The sequence below is a fragment of the Armigeres subalbatus genome, chromosome 3 (assembly GCF_024139115.2).
Source record: "Armigeres subalbatus isolate Guangzhou_Male chromosome 3, GZ_Asu_2, whole genome shotgun sequence".
Lineage (NCBI taxonomy): Eukaryota > Metazoa > Arthropoda > Insecta > Diptera > Culicidae > Armigeres > Armigeres subalbatus.
In genome coordinates this window covers 132,311,737-132,329,232 of record NC_085141.1, presented here as the reverse complement: position 1 = coordinate 132,329,232, position 17,496 = coordinate 132,311,737, and the positions used below count along the sequence as shown (strand labels likewise).

At 38.5% G+C, this 17,496-nt stretch overlaps 1 protein-coding gene across 1 annotated transcript in view; it reads right to left on the bottom strand.

The window, feature by feature from the left end:
- LOC134219544 (integral membrane protein DGCR2/IDD-like) overlaps nucleotides 1–17,496 on the bottom strand; it is a 214,993-nt gene that overhangs the window by 184,905 nt on the left and 12,592 nt on the right. Inside the window, exon 2 of the mRNA XM_062698290.1 lies at nucleotides 8,397–9,095. Coding sequence (XP_062554274.1) covers nucleotides 8,397–8,454 — 58 coding nt within the window. The 5' untranslated portion in view covers nucleotides 8,455–9,095. The remainder of the gene's footprint in view (nucleotides 1–8,396; nucleotides 9,096–17,496) is intronic.

The following is a 17,496-nucleotide window of genomic DNA, read 5'->3' as shown; positions in this document are numbered from 1 at the left end:
GTCTCTTTCTCACTGCAAATAAATTAGAAAACAACAAGGTCAGTAAATGTCAAATTTTATGAAGAATGAAAAGGAAAAAGATTTGTCCGTGCAGTGCCCTATTCCTCGACTCTCCTTATCTCGATAATCCCTTCAATATCGAGATGTGGAGAGGCGACTGTAATTTTATTTGTTAATTATCTGGTCGGCAAAATAAAGTTCTCATTCGTCCTGTTTTACCGCAATATTTTTCTATCCTGTGAATCCATACGGTTGAAACTTAGATATGGTAAAGTTATATCTGAGCTGTGATTAAATTTTCAGCTAAATCGGTTCACGGACAACCGAGATACAGAGCTCCAACGGACGCACATAGGAGTACGCAGTGTAAAAGCGTGGCCAAAACTATATCAATCATTTTGTCATCTGTAAATGCTTTCAATTAACATCAAAGCGAGTTTTTTGTTTTTGTGCTCTTTGTATTAAGGTAGTAGTGAAGTATTACCACTGGCGGCGCCAGTTATTGTTAAATGGTAGAGCACCACTTGGATTGATAATACTGGATAACGTATTGATAATCAATGGACCAGATCAGATAAATACATTGCACTTCAACAGATTTATTTCTCAACAACCTTCTACATCCAAAAAATGCGTATGCTTTTCATCAAAGTCAAGCTCTTCTTTGAAAGCGAACCATTTTGTGAGCTTTGTCGCTCAAAAACAAAAATAATAATTTTTTGCTGTCTAGCTTTTCTTGGCAAACTTCTTTATATTTAACCCTTATGCGGCCGACGGGGTACCCGTGTTCCTTTTTCAAATTCAAGTGGTGATATTTCAATGAATTTTTATAGCTGAAAGCTGAAACTCGGTGACATCTAAGAACTCCATAAAATGTAGCATCTGTGAGAAAATCACGTTGATACAGTGAGGAGGGACGTGGGGAGGGGCATCTGATTTTTTTTACCACGTGGATGGCCGACAGGGTACCCGTGTTCCCAAAATTGATATTTTCATAACTTTAACAATTTTCAACCGATTTAGATAATTTTGACAGTTTTGGAAACAGAAACTCATATACTTTTTGCCCATTGTCAAGGTTTACAGCTTTTGTCCATGGTTATACAAGAAATCTTTGAAATAAGGCATACGAGTCTACACACGTAACCAAAGGACTATCAACCAGTTTCAAATATATTACATGCTCATTGCGCTTCTTAAAATAGTCGGTGTTCACAGTATGTATTCTGGGTCTCCAAAATCCCCTGGAGTAAGGCCTAAGTCATCCAAAAAATCCCTGGAATAAGATCTTATGGTCTGCTAACGTAACCAAAGGTCTATCGTGTAAATTCAAAAACGGTACATGCTCTTTATGGTGCTTACGAACTCCATAGAGTCAAGATCTGTGGATCAACCTCAGTATCGGAGGCAGTTATTGAAGAATAAACAAGTTGTGTGACCCCTTCTTGGTATTTGTTTGTATTCCAAGTAATTCTTGTTGTTGTCATTGGTTCCAGATAGTCTACAAACTCCATAAATTCAAGGTCCGTGGATCAACCGTGAATAAACAAGTTGTGTGACCCCTTCTTGATATATATCTGTTTTTCATGTAGTTATTGTTGTTGTCGTGAGTTCCAGGTAGTCTACGAACTCCATACAGTCAAGGTCTTCGAATCAATCTCCGTAATGGAGGCAGTTATCGAAGAATAAACAAGTTGTGTGACCCCTTCTTGGCATATGTTTGTATTCCAAGTAGTTCTGGTTGTTGTCGTGGGCTCTAGGTTGTCTACGAACTTCATAGATTCAAGGTCGGTGGATCAACATCCGTAATGGAGGCAGTTATTGAAGAATGAACATGTTCTGTGACCCCTTCTTGGCATATGTTTGTTTTTCATGTAGATCTTGTTGTTGTCGTGAGTTCCAGGTAGTCTACGAACTCCATACAGTCAAGGTCTTCGGAACAATCTCCGTAATGGAGGCATTTATCGAAGAATAAACAAGTTGCGTGACCCCTTCTTGGTATATGTTTGTATTTCATGTAGTTCTTGTTGCTGTCGTGAGTTCCAGGTAGTCTACAAACTCCATACAGTCAAGATCTTCGGATCAATCTCCGTAATGGAGCCAGTTATAGAAGAATAAACAAGTTGCGTGACCCCTTCTTGATATATGTGTGTATTCCAAGTAGTTCTTGTTGTTTTCGAGGACTCCAGGTAGTCTACGAACTCCATAGAGTCAAGGTCTGGGGATCGACCTCGGTAACGGAGGCAGCGTTTGAAGAATAAACAAGTTTTGTGACCCCTTCTTGATATATGTTTGTGTTTCAAGTAGTTCTTGTTGTTGTCGTTGGCTCCAGGTAGTCTACGAATTCCATAGATCGGTGGATCAACCTCCGTAATGGAGGCAGTTATTGAAGAATGAACAAGTTGTGTGATCCTTTCTTGGTATATGTTTGTATTTCATGAAGTTCTTGGTGTTGTCGTGAGTTCCAGGTAGTCTACGAAGTACGAACTCCATACAGTCAAGATCTTCGGATCTATCTCCGTAATGGAAGCAGTTATCGAAGAATAAACAAGTTTTGTGACTCCATCTTGGTATATGTTTGTATTCCAAGTAGTTCTTGTTGTTGTCCTGAGCTCCAGGTAGTCTATGAAATAGAGTCAAGGTGAATGGAATCCGTATTTTTTGTCGAAGAGACTTACACACTTATTAACAGGTACTTATAAATGATTCATAATAAGCTACACACACTTAATATTTTTTTACCAGGATCTCAGCAAAATATTGAACTTTTACCGAGATTCGCACAACCGTTACCCGGCAAACATGTTTTTGCCGAGAATTCTGTCAAAATAGCTGAAAATCAGCAAATATTTTGCCGAAAATCAGCTAACAAACGTCAGTTTTAAATTTTGCTGGCGCACGGCTGTGCGGATTTTTGCCGAGCTGCAGAAATAAAAACTGAGTGTGCAGGCAGTGAAAGTTATTTCATGAAAATCTTTATTGTTTGCGGCAAATTGGGTCGAAAACGTGATAAAATCGGGTTAGGCAAAATCAGGGGTAGACAAAATCAAGTCAACCTCATCTGAGTGAATGTATACATTCCTAGTACAGTAGCCGTTCGATAACTGCAAAATGTATACTTTTCAGTTATCGAATGCCGTTCGATAACTGCAACGCACTCTAGACGTCAAACGGTTGTCAATCAACGTCAGATGCAATAAAAGTGCATCTAAATGTGCAGCGCATTGCAGCTGTCATTGAGTCTGACATCGGTTTGAAGTTTAGCGGTCCGATAACTGTAAAACTGTTGCAACTATCGAATTGCAGTTGAAAAGCATTGCAGTTGAATGACTTGCAGTTATCGAACGTCTGCTGTAGTTTTTGTGTTTGCCATGGTACTAAATAGTCTATGAACTCCATATAGGAATGATCTGCAGATCAACCCACGAACGGAAGGCTATTGGTATATGTTTGCATTTCAAGTAGTTAAAGTTGTTGTCATTAGCTCTAGGCAGTTATTGAAGAATAAATAAGATGTGAAACCTCATCTTGATATATTAGCATTCCAAGTAGTTATTGTTGTCTTGTTGTTGTTGGTTCCAGGTAGTATACAAACTTCATTCATATCACTAATATGAAGTTGTCTATTCTTTGGAAATGCAAAATGTAAATAAATTGGAACGATACAACTTCACGCCGAGAACGTGAGGGAAAAAACGGGCTAATATCGCAAAGATCATGTACCATATTAAAATTAGATTAACGGAATCCAAGTTTCAAAGTGCTCGCGTTTTCGGAAGCACACCAATCGATACGAAGGTGGCGCACAACTGTCATTTTTGTTGATTTAGCTTTGCTGCGTGGCAGCATGCGCGAAATAATAAAAATGACAGTTGTGCGTTGCTTCCGTATCGAGCGGTGTGCCCCCGAAAACGCGAGCACTTTGAAACTTGAATTCCGTAAGGAGTGACCTTAAAGACCCTCTAGATATTCGTGTAAGCCTAGAAGTCTTACTCCATAAATTTCTAGGATGACCATTAGCATATGCCATGAACGCATTTTATTCATGGACCCCAAAGGCATGAACCAAATTTAAAACAGGCTGATATATCTCTGGTGTAGATCCTAATGCCTTACTTCAGGGTTTTCTTAGATGACCATGAACATTTGAAATGGGTGCATTCTATTCTACGTACCATAAAAGGCATGTATAACTATTCAAATAGGCCGAAAGAACTCTGGTTACGCGTGAAGTTCTTGAGGATTGTTCAAGTGTTCTTTTGGATACCCATGAACATATGCAATGAAAGCGGTATATTCTATGTACCACAGAGGGCACATGCCACTTTTGAAACAATCCGAAAGGTATCTGGTTACGTGTGAAGATCCTGAGGCCTATTCTAGCATTTTCTTGGAAGACCATAAACATATGCAATGGACGGATTCTATTCTATGTACCACAAAGGGCATGTAACACTTTTGAAAAAATCTGATAGATCTCTGGTTACGCGTGTAGACCTGAAGGCCTTTTCCAGGGTTTTCTTGGATGACCATGAACATATGCAATGATGGCGCCAGAGGACTTATCCGAGAGATTTCTTCGATAGTGCAGAACATATGTAGTGATCACATTTGATTTCAAGATGCGCAAAGACCATGTACCACTTTTGAGACAAGTCCATAGACCCACAGTTACGAGTGTAGACCTTAAGGCCTTACTCCAGAGATTTCTTGGATGACTCGGAACATATACTGTGAACGCATTCTATGCTAAGTACCACAAAGAGCATGTACCGTATTTGAATTTGCATAATAGGCCTTTGGTTACGCGAGTAGATCTTTAGGCTTTACTCCAGAAATTTCTCGGATGACTAAGACCTCATTTCAGGGATTTTTGCATTACCTGAAGCATATACTGTGAACACCAGAAGCGCAAAGAACTTGTAGCATATTTGAAACTGGTTGAATGGCCTTTGGTTACGCGTGTAGACTTTTAAGCCTTACTTCAAAGATTTCTTGTATAACCATAGGCATAAGTTGTAAACCTTGACAATGGGCAAAAAGTATATGAGCTTCTGTTTCCAAAACTGTCAAAATTATCCAAATCGGTTGAAAATTGTTGAAGTAATGAGAATATCAATTTATGGGAACACGGGTACCCTGTCGGCCATCCACGTGTGTTTTTTTTGTTGGCCGCATAAGGGTTAAATGAAAACAACTCACGATTACGTGGGGATGCGTGAAATGTTTTTCATGCAGCTTATTAAAGGAAACTCCAATCTTTCCATCGCTCATAATTTTGTTGCTTGATCCGGTTTGAAACCTAATCAAAAGTTTAATTTTATAAACATATTATTGTAAACAAGTAGAAAAAAACCAGCAAATAATAACATCATTAAGGATCACCTGAAAACAATTTCAGATCTAATCATGCTTGGAAACGTTTTATATACCCTCATTATTGGTACCTATATCGATTTTCATCCTTAAAATCATTAAACATCCAGAAAAACACAATAAAACATGAACATTTTTTCATGGACGCTTGCGATAAAACTAACATGTAAATTATGGTGAAAATTTGGCAGTCAGCATTGCTCACATAGGGTAGGTAACCACTTGGGCAGCATCCCCTATTCCCGTCAGCAACGTTCATTACTCGACGAGCTGAACAAATGTCTGTCTGTCCGTGTGTATGTGTGTGTGTATGTGTGTGCACAAAATCTAAGAAAAACATTAGACAACTTTTCATATAGTAATCCTTAATTGATTTCCTCGCAACAAGTTTCATTCGACAGGGAGCAAAGGCTAGTAGATCACAATTGAATTTTAAAACGATCGACCGTTGCGTTTAAAAGTTATAAAGAAAATGGTACATCAAACCATATTCACCATATAAGGTTGGTGTCTTGGCTAAATGCGAGAAAGGCAGTATCACTACTCGGTGAATTAAGTTGGGTTTTGCCTTTCTCGTACAACTAAGTTGTACCGAAAGGCTATCATTTCACTCCGAAAACGAACTTTTTATAGAAGCCTCTGAGACCCATAGTATTATATACCAATCGACTCAGCTCGACGAGCTGAGCACATGTATGTCTGTCCGTGTGTATGTATGTGTGTATGTGTGTGTGTATGTGTGTGCACAAAAGCTATAAAAAACATTAGACAACTTTTCGTATAGTAATCCTTAACCGATTTTCTCGCAACAAGTTTCATTCGACAGGGGACAAAGCCTTGTTGATCACTACTGAATTTTATAACGGTCATTGCGTTTAAAAGTTATGCAGAAAATGGTACATCAGACCATATAAACCCCATATAAGGTTGGTGTCTTAACTAAATTCGAGAAAGGCACCACCAACGCTAGGTGGATTAATCTGGGTTTTAGTACATGGTTAGTTTCTGTTGATATCTAGTGATGTACAAAAAATCAAACCATTTGGTTGGAACGCGGTCGAGTTATTAACGTTGCGGACGGGAATAGGGGGTGCTGCCCAAATGGTCTCGCTCCCTATAATCAATATTTATCTTTAAAATCCCATGCCAAATTAGTATTACTATTTGAGAGTACAAAAACGATAAATAATATGGAAATATCTAAAAATATTGTTTTAGACTCTATTTATTGAACTGCTACTCAGTCTTACATTTTTCACAACGAGTTTATTATTTACCCGACGTTTCGACACGGGAATTGTCTCTTTTCAAAGGAAAAATATTTCTGTCTTATTGTCCGTACATGACTTCGGAAGCACTGTTATCAATTTTCATTGTTTAACAAATGGCAAAATTGATAACAGTACTTTCGAAGTCATGTATGGACAATTAGACAAACAGACGGTTCAAGATAGACTAAACGTACGACGACAAACAACAGAAATATTTTCCCCTTAAAAAGACACAATTCCCGAGTCAAAACGTCGGGCGAATAATGGTTGTGAAAATTGTAAGACTGAGTAGCCTAGTAGACTGAGTAGTATTGAACAATAGAATTAAACAAACAGTCGATCCATCAACGGTAAATTCTTTTAGACTTTTGGCTAGGATTTGGGCAGAAATACTCCTTAGTGGGACGTAGAAACTCTACTAGTTTTCTTATTTCAAATATCAGAGCGGTCCACGGGTACGATGATAATTATAGAAACATTTTCAGAATGATACTGTCCACTGCCTTTTTTATAACAGGTTCCAGTTACGAGGAAAGGGTCGGTTTTGGAACCATGGAACCATGCATATATGGGTGCCAAATTCCATGTTTTTCCATTTCCAAGACGTTGAATGTTGAATATATTATAACGATACATTTTGAGGTCAGTAAGACTCACTAACCAATTTATTACAGGTTCAATCGAGTTTCGAATGCTCAGTGAAAGTGACATCGGTTCCAAATCCATGCCCGTTTTCACGGAAATGATCATATTCCCGCGTATTCTTGAAGGATTCTTGATCTGCAGACACCATTGATCGGCAAATGAGTTCTAGTAGTAGTTCTAGTAGTTTCTGGAAAAAGCATAAAACATGAAGAAAGAGACATCATGTGAAACTACAAGTAGCAAGAAAAATTCATTTTCAACATTCCTTCGGAAAACCCGAAACATTTCTCGTTCGCGTAGACCGATCTGAGATTTAGGATGACAACAAAATCAAGAAGGTTTCTGCGTTCGATGGATCCGGTTTAACCAAAATCGGATTATTCTATGCAAAGTTATGCTAATATAGAATACGCTCAATTTTGCCTATCTCAACCTTTCTGTCTAACCCCTGGAAATTGCCTAAAATCGCTATATTGCTCTTTATTGCATTCCACTCTAGAGTAACTGGTCAGCCATTTGGAGTGAGCACTGCAACAACGATTGGAATCTGAAATTGGAATCAACGTCGTTTTCTTCGGCTCGCACTTCGCAGGCTGCGCTGGAGTGACCATTTGCGGTAGGCGCCAACCAAGCTATGGAAGTCGCTGCCGCCTGATGAAACTTGACACTTTACGTGTCAGAAGCGATGTCATCAGGGCCATTGACTATCGCTGATGATTTTCCAAGGATCTCATTAGTGTGTAATATTCACCTGCAAAACAAATGATGCGAGTATTCGGAGGTTAAAGCATCAATTGCTTGCGTCACCACGTAATGGCCAAATTTACTAAAAGTTTTAATACCGAGGCGATATATGAATCCAAGAGGAAAAGGAAATGTTAGGTGGGTAATGATGATTCGTTGGTTGAATTCGAAAGAATCAATATAACGACATTTTGGTGAATGTTTTGCCTAGAGATATAAAATATAAATAGGCATGTTTTTCATGCTTTTTCCAGATTTGTGCTCATAGCCATGATTCTACAACAATACGATGAACATTATAATAATGGGAAAGATAGTTCTTTCATTGCATTGCACAAATGCTTTGTCAGCGAAACTTACCGGCATATCCGACGAGCAATCCCAACAGCGGAACTACCAGGTAGCTTTTGTTGATCATTTTGACGGCGACTGTGGTACTTGCCAAGCGATGACTGTGTCTCGATTTGGATATTCAGCAAATGCACTATATTAATACTAAATTGCGCGATGGAGTACCGTATTCCGGGCTCGCTGCAATGCGGTACTTCCCCTATTGGAGCAGATGCTTTCCACTTTTGACTGAAAAAAGCTCACAAACCGATTTGCTTCATTCTATTCCCGTAATAACACTCAACCTATCTAGCTAAATAAATTTCAACCCTTTATCAATACGGGCGGTTAGGGAGGTACACTTCGCGTCACTCGATTTTCGTTGGATAATTTTACTCACAAGCACAAAGGCGAATCCAATTTAAATCACTTCACTCTTTTCGCTTTTCGTCTTCTTGAGCTGCCTACAAACAGATTCAGGAACTTTTCACCATGGGGCCATATTTCGTTAGCAAGACAGATTAAAACCGTTCACTGCAGCACTGTGACTGGATGGTCCTGCAGCTAACCGGTAAAATTGTTGTCCTCGAAACGTTCTTACTGGTGGAGTGGCACCTGACGGCTGGCTGGCGGAGTTTGTTGGACGGCTTTTGCCTGATGATTTCTAGGAACAATTTTGGACCGGTTGTCACCCGGTTGTTTTATTTGCACTGCTCAAGCTGTGCTGTCCTGCGAACGGTAGAGAAAGTAGAAGAAACTAGTTAACGTTATAATTTGAGTTGGCGTAACCTTCTAGCTATGCAGAATGCTAAAATATTTATTAATCAATTTGGTGCAATGCCAGAGATTTCATGCAATAGTTGCACAGCTAATCATTTTATCTCGCATTTTTCATTTTTATAACATACTACAACATTACCCGACAGTATTTTCAATATCATTCGAATTAAAAAAAAAACCAAACTGCTTTTCATTTAATGGTTTTTGAAGGGATGATTGAATGAATCCAATCAAAATCCAAATCAAATTCAATCCAAATCCAAATCCAATCCAAATCCAATCCAAATCCAATCCAAATCCAATCCAAATCCAATCCAAATCCAATCCAAATCCAATCCAAATCCAATCCAAATCCAATCCAAATCCAATCCAAATCCAATCCAAATCCAACCAAACCAATCCAACCAAAATCCAATCCAAACCAATCCAAACCAATCCAAACCAATCCAAACCAATCCAAACCAATCCAAACCAATCCAAACCAATCCAAACCAATCCAAACCAATCCAAACCAATCCAAACCAACCAAACCAATCCAAATCCAATCCAAACCAATCCAAACCAACCAAACCAATCCAAACCAATCCAAACCAATCCAAACCAATCCAAACCAATCCAAACCAATCCAAACCAATCCAAACCAATCCAAACCAATCCAAACCAATCCAAACCAATCCAAACCAATCCAAACCAATCCAAACCAATCCAAACCAATCCAAACCAATCCAAACCAATCCAAACCAATCCAAACCAATCCAAACCAATCCAAACCAATCCAAACCAATCCAAACCAATCCAAACCAATCCAAACCAATCCAAACCAATCCAAACCAACCAAACCAATCCAAATCCAAACCAATCCAACCAATCCAAACCAACCAAACCAATCCAAACCAATCCAAACCAATCCAAACCAATCCAAACCAATCCAACCAATCCAAACCAACCAAACCAATCCAAACCAATCCAAACCAACCAAACCAATCCAAACCAATCCAAACCAATCCAAACCAATCCAAACCAATCCAAACCAATCCAAACCAATCCAAACCAATCCAAACCAAACCAATCCAAACCAATCCAAACCAACCAAACCAATCCAAACCAACCAAACCAATCCAAACCAATCCAAACCAATCCCAAACCAATCCAAACCAACCAAACCAACCAAACCAATCCAAACCAATCCAAACCAATCCAAACCAATCCAAACCAACCAAACCAATCCAAACCAATCCAAACCAACCAAACCAATCCAAACCAATCCAAACCAATCCAAACCAATCCAAACCAATCCAAACCAACCAAACCAATCCAAACCAATCCAAACCAATCCAAACCAATCCAAACCAATCCAAACCAACCAAACCAATCCAAACCAATCCAAACCAATCCAAACCAATCCAAACCAATCCAAACCAACCAAACCAACCAAACCAATCCAAACCAATCCAAACCAACCAAACCAATCCAAACCAATCCAAACCAACCAAACCAACCAAACCAATCCAAACCAATCCAAACCAACCAAACCAATCCAAACCAACCAAACCAATCCAAACCAATCCAAACCAATCCAAACCAATCCAAACCAATCCAACCAATCCAAACCAATCCAAACCAATCCAAACCAATCCAAACCAATCCAACCAATCCAAACCAATCCAAACCAATCCAAACCAATCCAAACCAATCCAAACCAATCCAAACCAACCAAACCAACCAAACCAATCCAAACCAATCCAAACCAATCCAAACCAATCCAAACCAATCCAAACCAATCCAAACCAATCCAAACCAACCAAACCAATCCAAACCAATCCAAACCAATCCAAACCAATCCAAACCAATCCAAACCAATCCAAACCAATCCAAACCAATCCAAACCAATCCAAACCAATCCAAACCAACCAAACCAATCCAAACCAATCCAACCAATCCAACCAATCCAAACCAATCCAATCCAAACCAATCCAACCAATCCAAACCAATCCAAACCAATCCAAACCAATCCAAACCAATCCAAACCAATCCAAACCAATCCAAACCAATCCAAACCAATCCAAACCAATCCAAACCAATCCAAACCAATCCAAACCAATCCAAACCAATCCAAACCAATCCAAACCAACCAAACCAATCCAAACCAATCCAAACCAATCCAAACCAACCAAACCAATCCAAACTAACCAAACCAATCCAAACCAATCCAAACCAATCCAAACCAACCAAACCAATCCAAACCAATCCAAACCAATCCAAACCAATCCAAACCAACCAAACCAATCCAAACCAATCCAAACCAATCCAAACCAATCCAAACCAATCCAAACCAATCCAAACCAACCAAACCAATCCAAACCAATCCAACCAATCCAAACCAATCCAAACCAATCCAAACCAATCCAACCAATCCAAACCAATCCAAACCAATCCAAACCAATCCAAACCAATCCAAACCAATCCAAATCCAATCCAAATCCAATCCAAATCCAATCCAAATCCAATCCAAATCCAATCCAAATCCAATCCAAATCCAATCCAAATCCAATCCAAATCCAATCCAAATCCAATCCAATATATCCGAACCCATAGTAAAATTATTCCACCCTTATTTGTTTTCCGCCGAATATTCTGAAGAATAAATTATTATATATGAACAATTCTTTGAAAGCGTTCCTTTCACCATGTAAAAATACTTTCTAAACATTATTTGCTACTTCAAACCAAACTATTCCACCACCGATTGAATGCACAGTAATTTCCTCTTGGTATTTCAGAATTAGAACAGTCTACATATAATCCACCCAACTCAATCTGAGTTAGTTTGACAGTGAAGTGAATAATTAATGTTGTGGCTTTACCTCAAATGTCACACACAGTGAAGATTGATCTGTACGACGCTCAGCATGGCATAAAATGGAAAACTAAATGCCATTTGCGCTCGGTGCTTGAGCATCAGTAATTGTGATTGCATTACCATCCGGAATGTTAATTTAAATTGGCATCAATCAGGAATCCATAAAAAGGCTAAACTATGTAATGAATTTGAATCTTCCTCACGATGTGCATATAATATTATGTAACTGAATTGCCGGGCCATTGCAAAATGGTTGATAGAGATTACATGTTGGTGCAGCTCAATGGGTATTGGAATTAAAAAGCCAAAATAACTCACTTAGTATGTTTTGGTATGGCACCGCTACTTCATTAGTTAAGACATTTATTGCTGTAAGGTTCACTGTTAGTCGTGGTCTATTGATTGTCGTGGAGTGTTAATTAATTAACCGTTTCCTGTAAACATTGAACATCGCTAGTAAACTTGCGGTTTCAATTTTGCTAGCAATTTCAATTTGCTGGCGGCCTATAAGAATGATTAGCATTTTCTAAGGTTGACCCGTAGCAATAAAACCATATCGTGAGCCTCAACCAGAATCGTCGTGCTGCCCTGCTGTATATTGTACATAGTCGCAATTTCTATTTCGAAACATAATTTTTAGGTGGCCTATAAGGTCTTGCCCTTTCGCCAAGAGATCCATCTTCTCAGTTGAAGACCTATTGCGAAATCCTAATCTCGACACTCCAATAATGGAACTAGAACTACTAGCCAATAGCCATTGTTTCAGTTCCATGATCCCACAGCTACCATTACCTCGCGTTCTTATAAAATGCTGAGTGCACATGTTTCCTAGTATAATCGATTTGTGGTTTCGGAGTATACTCATTACTCACTTTAGCACAATAAGAAACGGACGGCTAGGCGGAAAGGACAAAACCAGCACTGCGGAAGCGTCGCAAAAAAAAAAAAAAATACGACGTCGAATAAATAAATCATTTGTTGAAAAAACTCCATAAGTCCATCTTTCATAATCCCGAAAAGCAACTAGGTCTTACAATAAATGTTCTTGGATCAAATAGGCATTGTTTTTTTAACAATCGAACTTACTAGTTGTAGGACGATGCCAAATTAGATTTGCAGTTACAACATTTCAAGTGTATAGGTATGTACAATTTTTGCAGTAGAGGGGAAATGTTAAAATGTTAAATACTTTCGCTCGACGAAAATGTTACTTTAAGGTTTCCGAAATTAACCGTTCATTTGGTTGGATTATGGGCAAAAGGTTGTTCAGGTGCGCCCAGCCAGCTTTCGTAGCGGCACGCGATGGTGCCCTTTTTCATCAAACATTTTGCCAGTCCATTGTGGTGAGAAACATCGTGGAACAGCGCTCAACCGTTGACCAGAGCGCTTGGCGCACAGAGTAGAGGTTGTTTGATGTTTGGTAATGAGACTCGTTTTACTGACCCCAATGACTAAGCAGAGAACACAAATTGTGTGTGTCCTTGTTCCAAGGCCGTTGGCTGGATTCCGACCTATCCTGGAAAAATGAGGGCAACTGTGTTCTTTGATAATTTTATTCATGATTACGAAGGCGTTGAGCATTAAATAGAGCAACGAGGGAAACAAACTATCAATTAGTTATTGATGACATTGTTTTATCAATATTGTTTGCATTCGGTAGCTGTAGTCATCCCACAGAGAATTTTTGCCGCATTGCGCATCCGGAATAAATTTCTGTTTCAGTATGGTATCGTTTTCATTGCATGCTGTCTGAATTTATAGTAGGGTGGGGTAGAGTTTGAACTTAGTTGTGTATTTTAGAGTATTGTATGTCTTACAAATGGCTCGAAGTATGGCATTATACTTAGAGGGTTTATTTCAGACTTTGAATATCAGGAGGTGTAATGAAGTTTGTTTGATTAGGAAAGAATGTATGATAAAACTCAAATGGTTCAATCCCTCCCGTATGTCTTCCTTTCGTTAGAAAAAGTTTTTTTTGTCCCGTTACAGATGTGAACATTGCTAAGAGTATCAACTTTGACCAGACTTTTTCGTGAAATGGAGCCTACATTTAGCATTGAGCAAAATCATCGTCTATTTTAATGTTAGGCTATCTTTTTTCACGAAATATATGTTAATGCCTCGGAACATCCATAAACTACGTGACATTTGTAGCAATAATGTTTTATAGGGGTCTCCAGTAGCCTTGCGAGCAAAGGCATGGGATTTCCAATCCAGAGATAGCGTGTTCGATTCTCTATACGGTCTAGGATGTTGGAAGTCGGGTTGCAAACTTTCTCGACACCCTGGGCATAGTGTATCATTTGTACTTGCCACACAAGATACATACTCATGCAATGGCGGGCATAAAAAAACTTTTAATTACACTAGTCAACAGTGTTTCACTTCCTTCAACCATTTTCAGTGTACTTAAAAGATTTTTTTTCGCTGAATTTATTCATGTTTTCGGATTTTTTGTAACACGTCCAGTTTTTTGAGAAAAACGGGGTTTAACTCACAAAACTACACATAAAAAAAATATGAAAATTAAACAGCGTGCAAAATTTGAGACGCAGAAATTAACGCTATTTTGCGCTGAAATGGTTCTCTTCCTAACAAGTTTTCGTACAACTTGTAAGCAATATTGACGATTCACGTTTAATATTGTATACATTTGGGCTATATCACGCGTGGAATTACGCTAATAATGGCGTTCCATTTATGTGCATGATTTCTAGTGTAAATTTCAGTGAATTTTTCTATCTGTGTACGTATTCTCATGAAAATTTGGTTTCTTTGTTCTGTAAAGCTGAATTTTGACTCCTTACTTATAAAATAAAGTTTGAATTGTGTAGAATAGGCCTTTTTGAATTTTTTAAAATCATTTGGCATGTTCATTTGTTGTGAAAAACGGAATTTAATTCACAAAAGTACGTCTTTTCATTGAAATTTGGTTTCTATGCTCTGCGAAGCTGAATTTTGGCTCCTCACTTATAGAATAAAGTTTGAATTTTGTAGAATGGGCTTTGTAGAATGCATGTGAGTTGTTGGTTTTTTTCGGCACGTTTATTTGTTGTGAAAAATGGAATTTAATTTACAAAAGCTGAATTTTGATGCCTCACTTATAAAATAAAGTTTGATTTGTGTAGAATAGGCCTTTCTTAATCCATGTGAGTTGTTGGGTTTCATTTGTTGTGAAAAACGGAATTTATTCCACAAAAGAACGTAATTTTGTAGAAATTTAGTTTCCTTCCTTTGCAAAGCTGAATTTCGGGGCTCCTCACTTTAAGAAAAAAGTTTGAGTTTGAGTTGTTAAATTTTATTTGACACGTTTATTTGTTGTGAAAAAAGGGAATTTAAATGACCAAATGAGTCATCGAACAATTAAGTGCAGTGCGTGTTTTAGACGTCGGGAAAGATATAAAATAAATATCTTGTGTTTGGTGGCTCATGCGCATGTATTGCGCTTTGCTCCGGATGAAACAAGCGCGTTCTTCAATAGTTTGCTGTGTTTCCGTTCGGTCGTCCAAAACGCGAATCTCCTCAGTTTTCATATGCCACCGGGCGTGCATGTTTTAACTTTTAACTCGTCGCGAAACAGCGTATTAGTGTTATTTCCCATCCCATAGATCGCATCGCTTACCGAAGTGAATCCAGATAAATTATCCTTTGTAACTAAAACGATGTCTTGTCCCAAGACAATCGTGAAGATGCAGAGGTATTCTCGGTCTCTAGTAGCAACGAGAGTCGGACTAACAATGCTTCCCTTCCTATATGACCGTAAGGACTTGGCCGGCGCCGTTATTGACTTTAAATATTTGAGCTCCCGAAACGTGTACATTGAGAATAGGTAGCTAATCCCAAGCCCCATTCATTGTGTTCTTTGTACAATTTCGCAAGTTCAGTCAATCACGGAGTAGCAACTACGAATTGTGCGGTCATAATACTCATGCTCATGCCCATGCTAAAAAAGGGAATTTAATTGACAAAAGTACGTATTTTCATTGAAATTTGGTTTCTCTTCTCTGTAAAGCTAAATTTTGGCTCACTTTAAGAATAAAGTTTGAATTTTGTGGAATAGACCTTTTTAAATGCATGTGAGTTGTTGGCTTTCATTTGGCACGTTCATTTGTTGTGAAATACGGAATTTAATTCACAAAAATACGTCTTTTCATAGAAATTTGGTTTGCAAAATGAAACCCAATAATCACATGCATTCTACAAGGCCTATTCTACAAAATTCAAACTTTATTCTATAAGTGAGGAGCCAAAATTCAGCGTTAAACGGGGATGGAACCAAATTTCTATGAAGTACTTTGTGAATTAAACTCCATTTATCTGGACGTGTTAGAGGAAATCTGAATATGTATCTGAATTCAACGTGAAAAAATCTATTGAGTGCATGAAAAAAGGTCGAAGGGAGCGAAAAAAAAGTCAATTTTGTTGGTTAGTTATTAGCTATTATTTTGTTGGCTATAATTATTAACTGAGGAAATGCTAATAGAATATTAAGTTGAAAAGCAGGCCAAGTTCCAGTTGGAATATTGAGCCATTGAAGATGAAGAAGAATGTTTTAAAGATCTGTTACACATCGTACATATGTAATTACGCATGTTTCTACAAAAAGCCACGATTGGGGGTGGCTGATATATTACTTAATTTTTACGTGACGTATTTGATGTGTATTTGTTTGTTTGTTTGTTACTGTCACTTTACACCAGAGGGGGGTGCATTGGTTTAAAAAAATAAAGTTCACTTACAATTCTAAAGTTTTGCGTACAATCGTGTTTGGTGTGAATATTTCAATAAGTTATAGTTCCTGCATTACCCAGGGCCTCGCGTAAACTATGTTCCCTTCTTTCTTTTTCAGACTTTTTGCATTCTAAAATTAGGTGCTTGACGTCCAGCACCGTATCGCAACAATCGCAGATTGGCGGGGTTCCTTTTCAAGAAGAAATGAGCGAGTTACCCGGATATGGCCAATTCTTAACCGCGTTAAAACGCGTTGATCCATCGTGATATTATGGTCAATCCATCTAAAGGTGTCGTTTTTCACTTCTCTTATCTTTGTGTCTTTGGATTGGCGTTGAATTGATTTGGAACCTGGTTCCGTCTTCGTGTCATGAAAATAACTCCGCTCACAATAAATTTTTAGTCGCTTACCGAGGTAACGTCCCATGAATTACCTTCTCAACTAACCAACTATACCTTTCCCGTGGCGCTCACGGAGATGCAGTGGATTCTTCGGTATTTAGTAGCAATGAGTGTCACACTGATTTTCTTCTCATAATCTAAAATTTACTGTAAGGACGTTCACGCTCACAAGCTGACGAACGAAAATGGCCTACGACTAATTGATTTCGCCGCCTCCAAGAATATGGCCATTCGCAGCACCTACTTCCAACACAGCCTCCCGTATCGGTGCACCTGGAGATCACCACTGCAGACAAAATCACAAATCGACCATGTTCTGATTGATGAGCGGCACTTCCCCGACATTAACGACGTGAG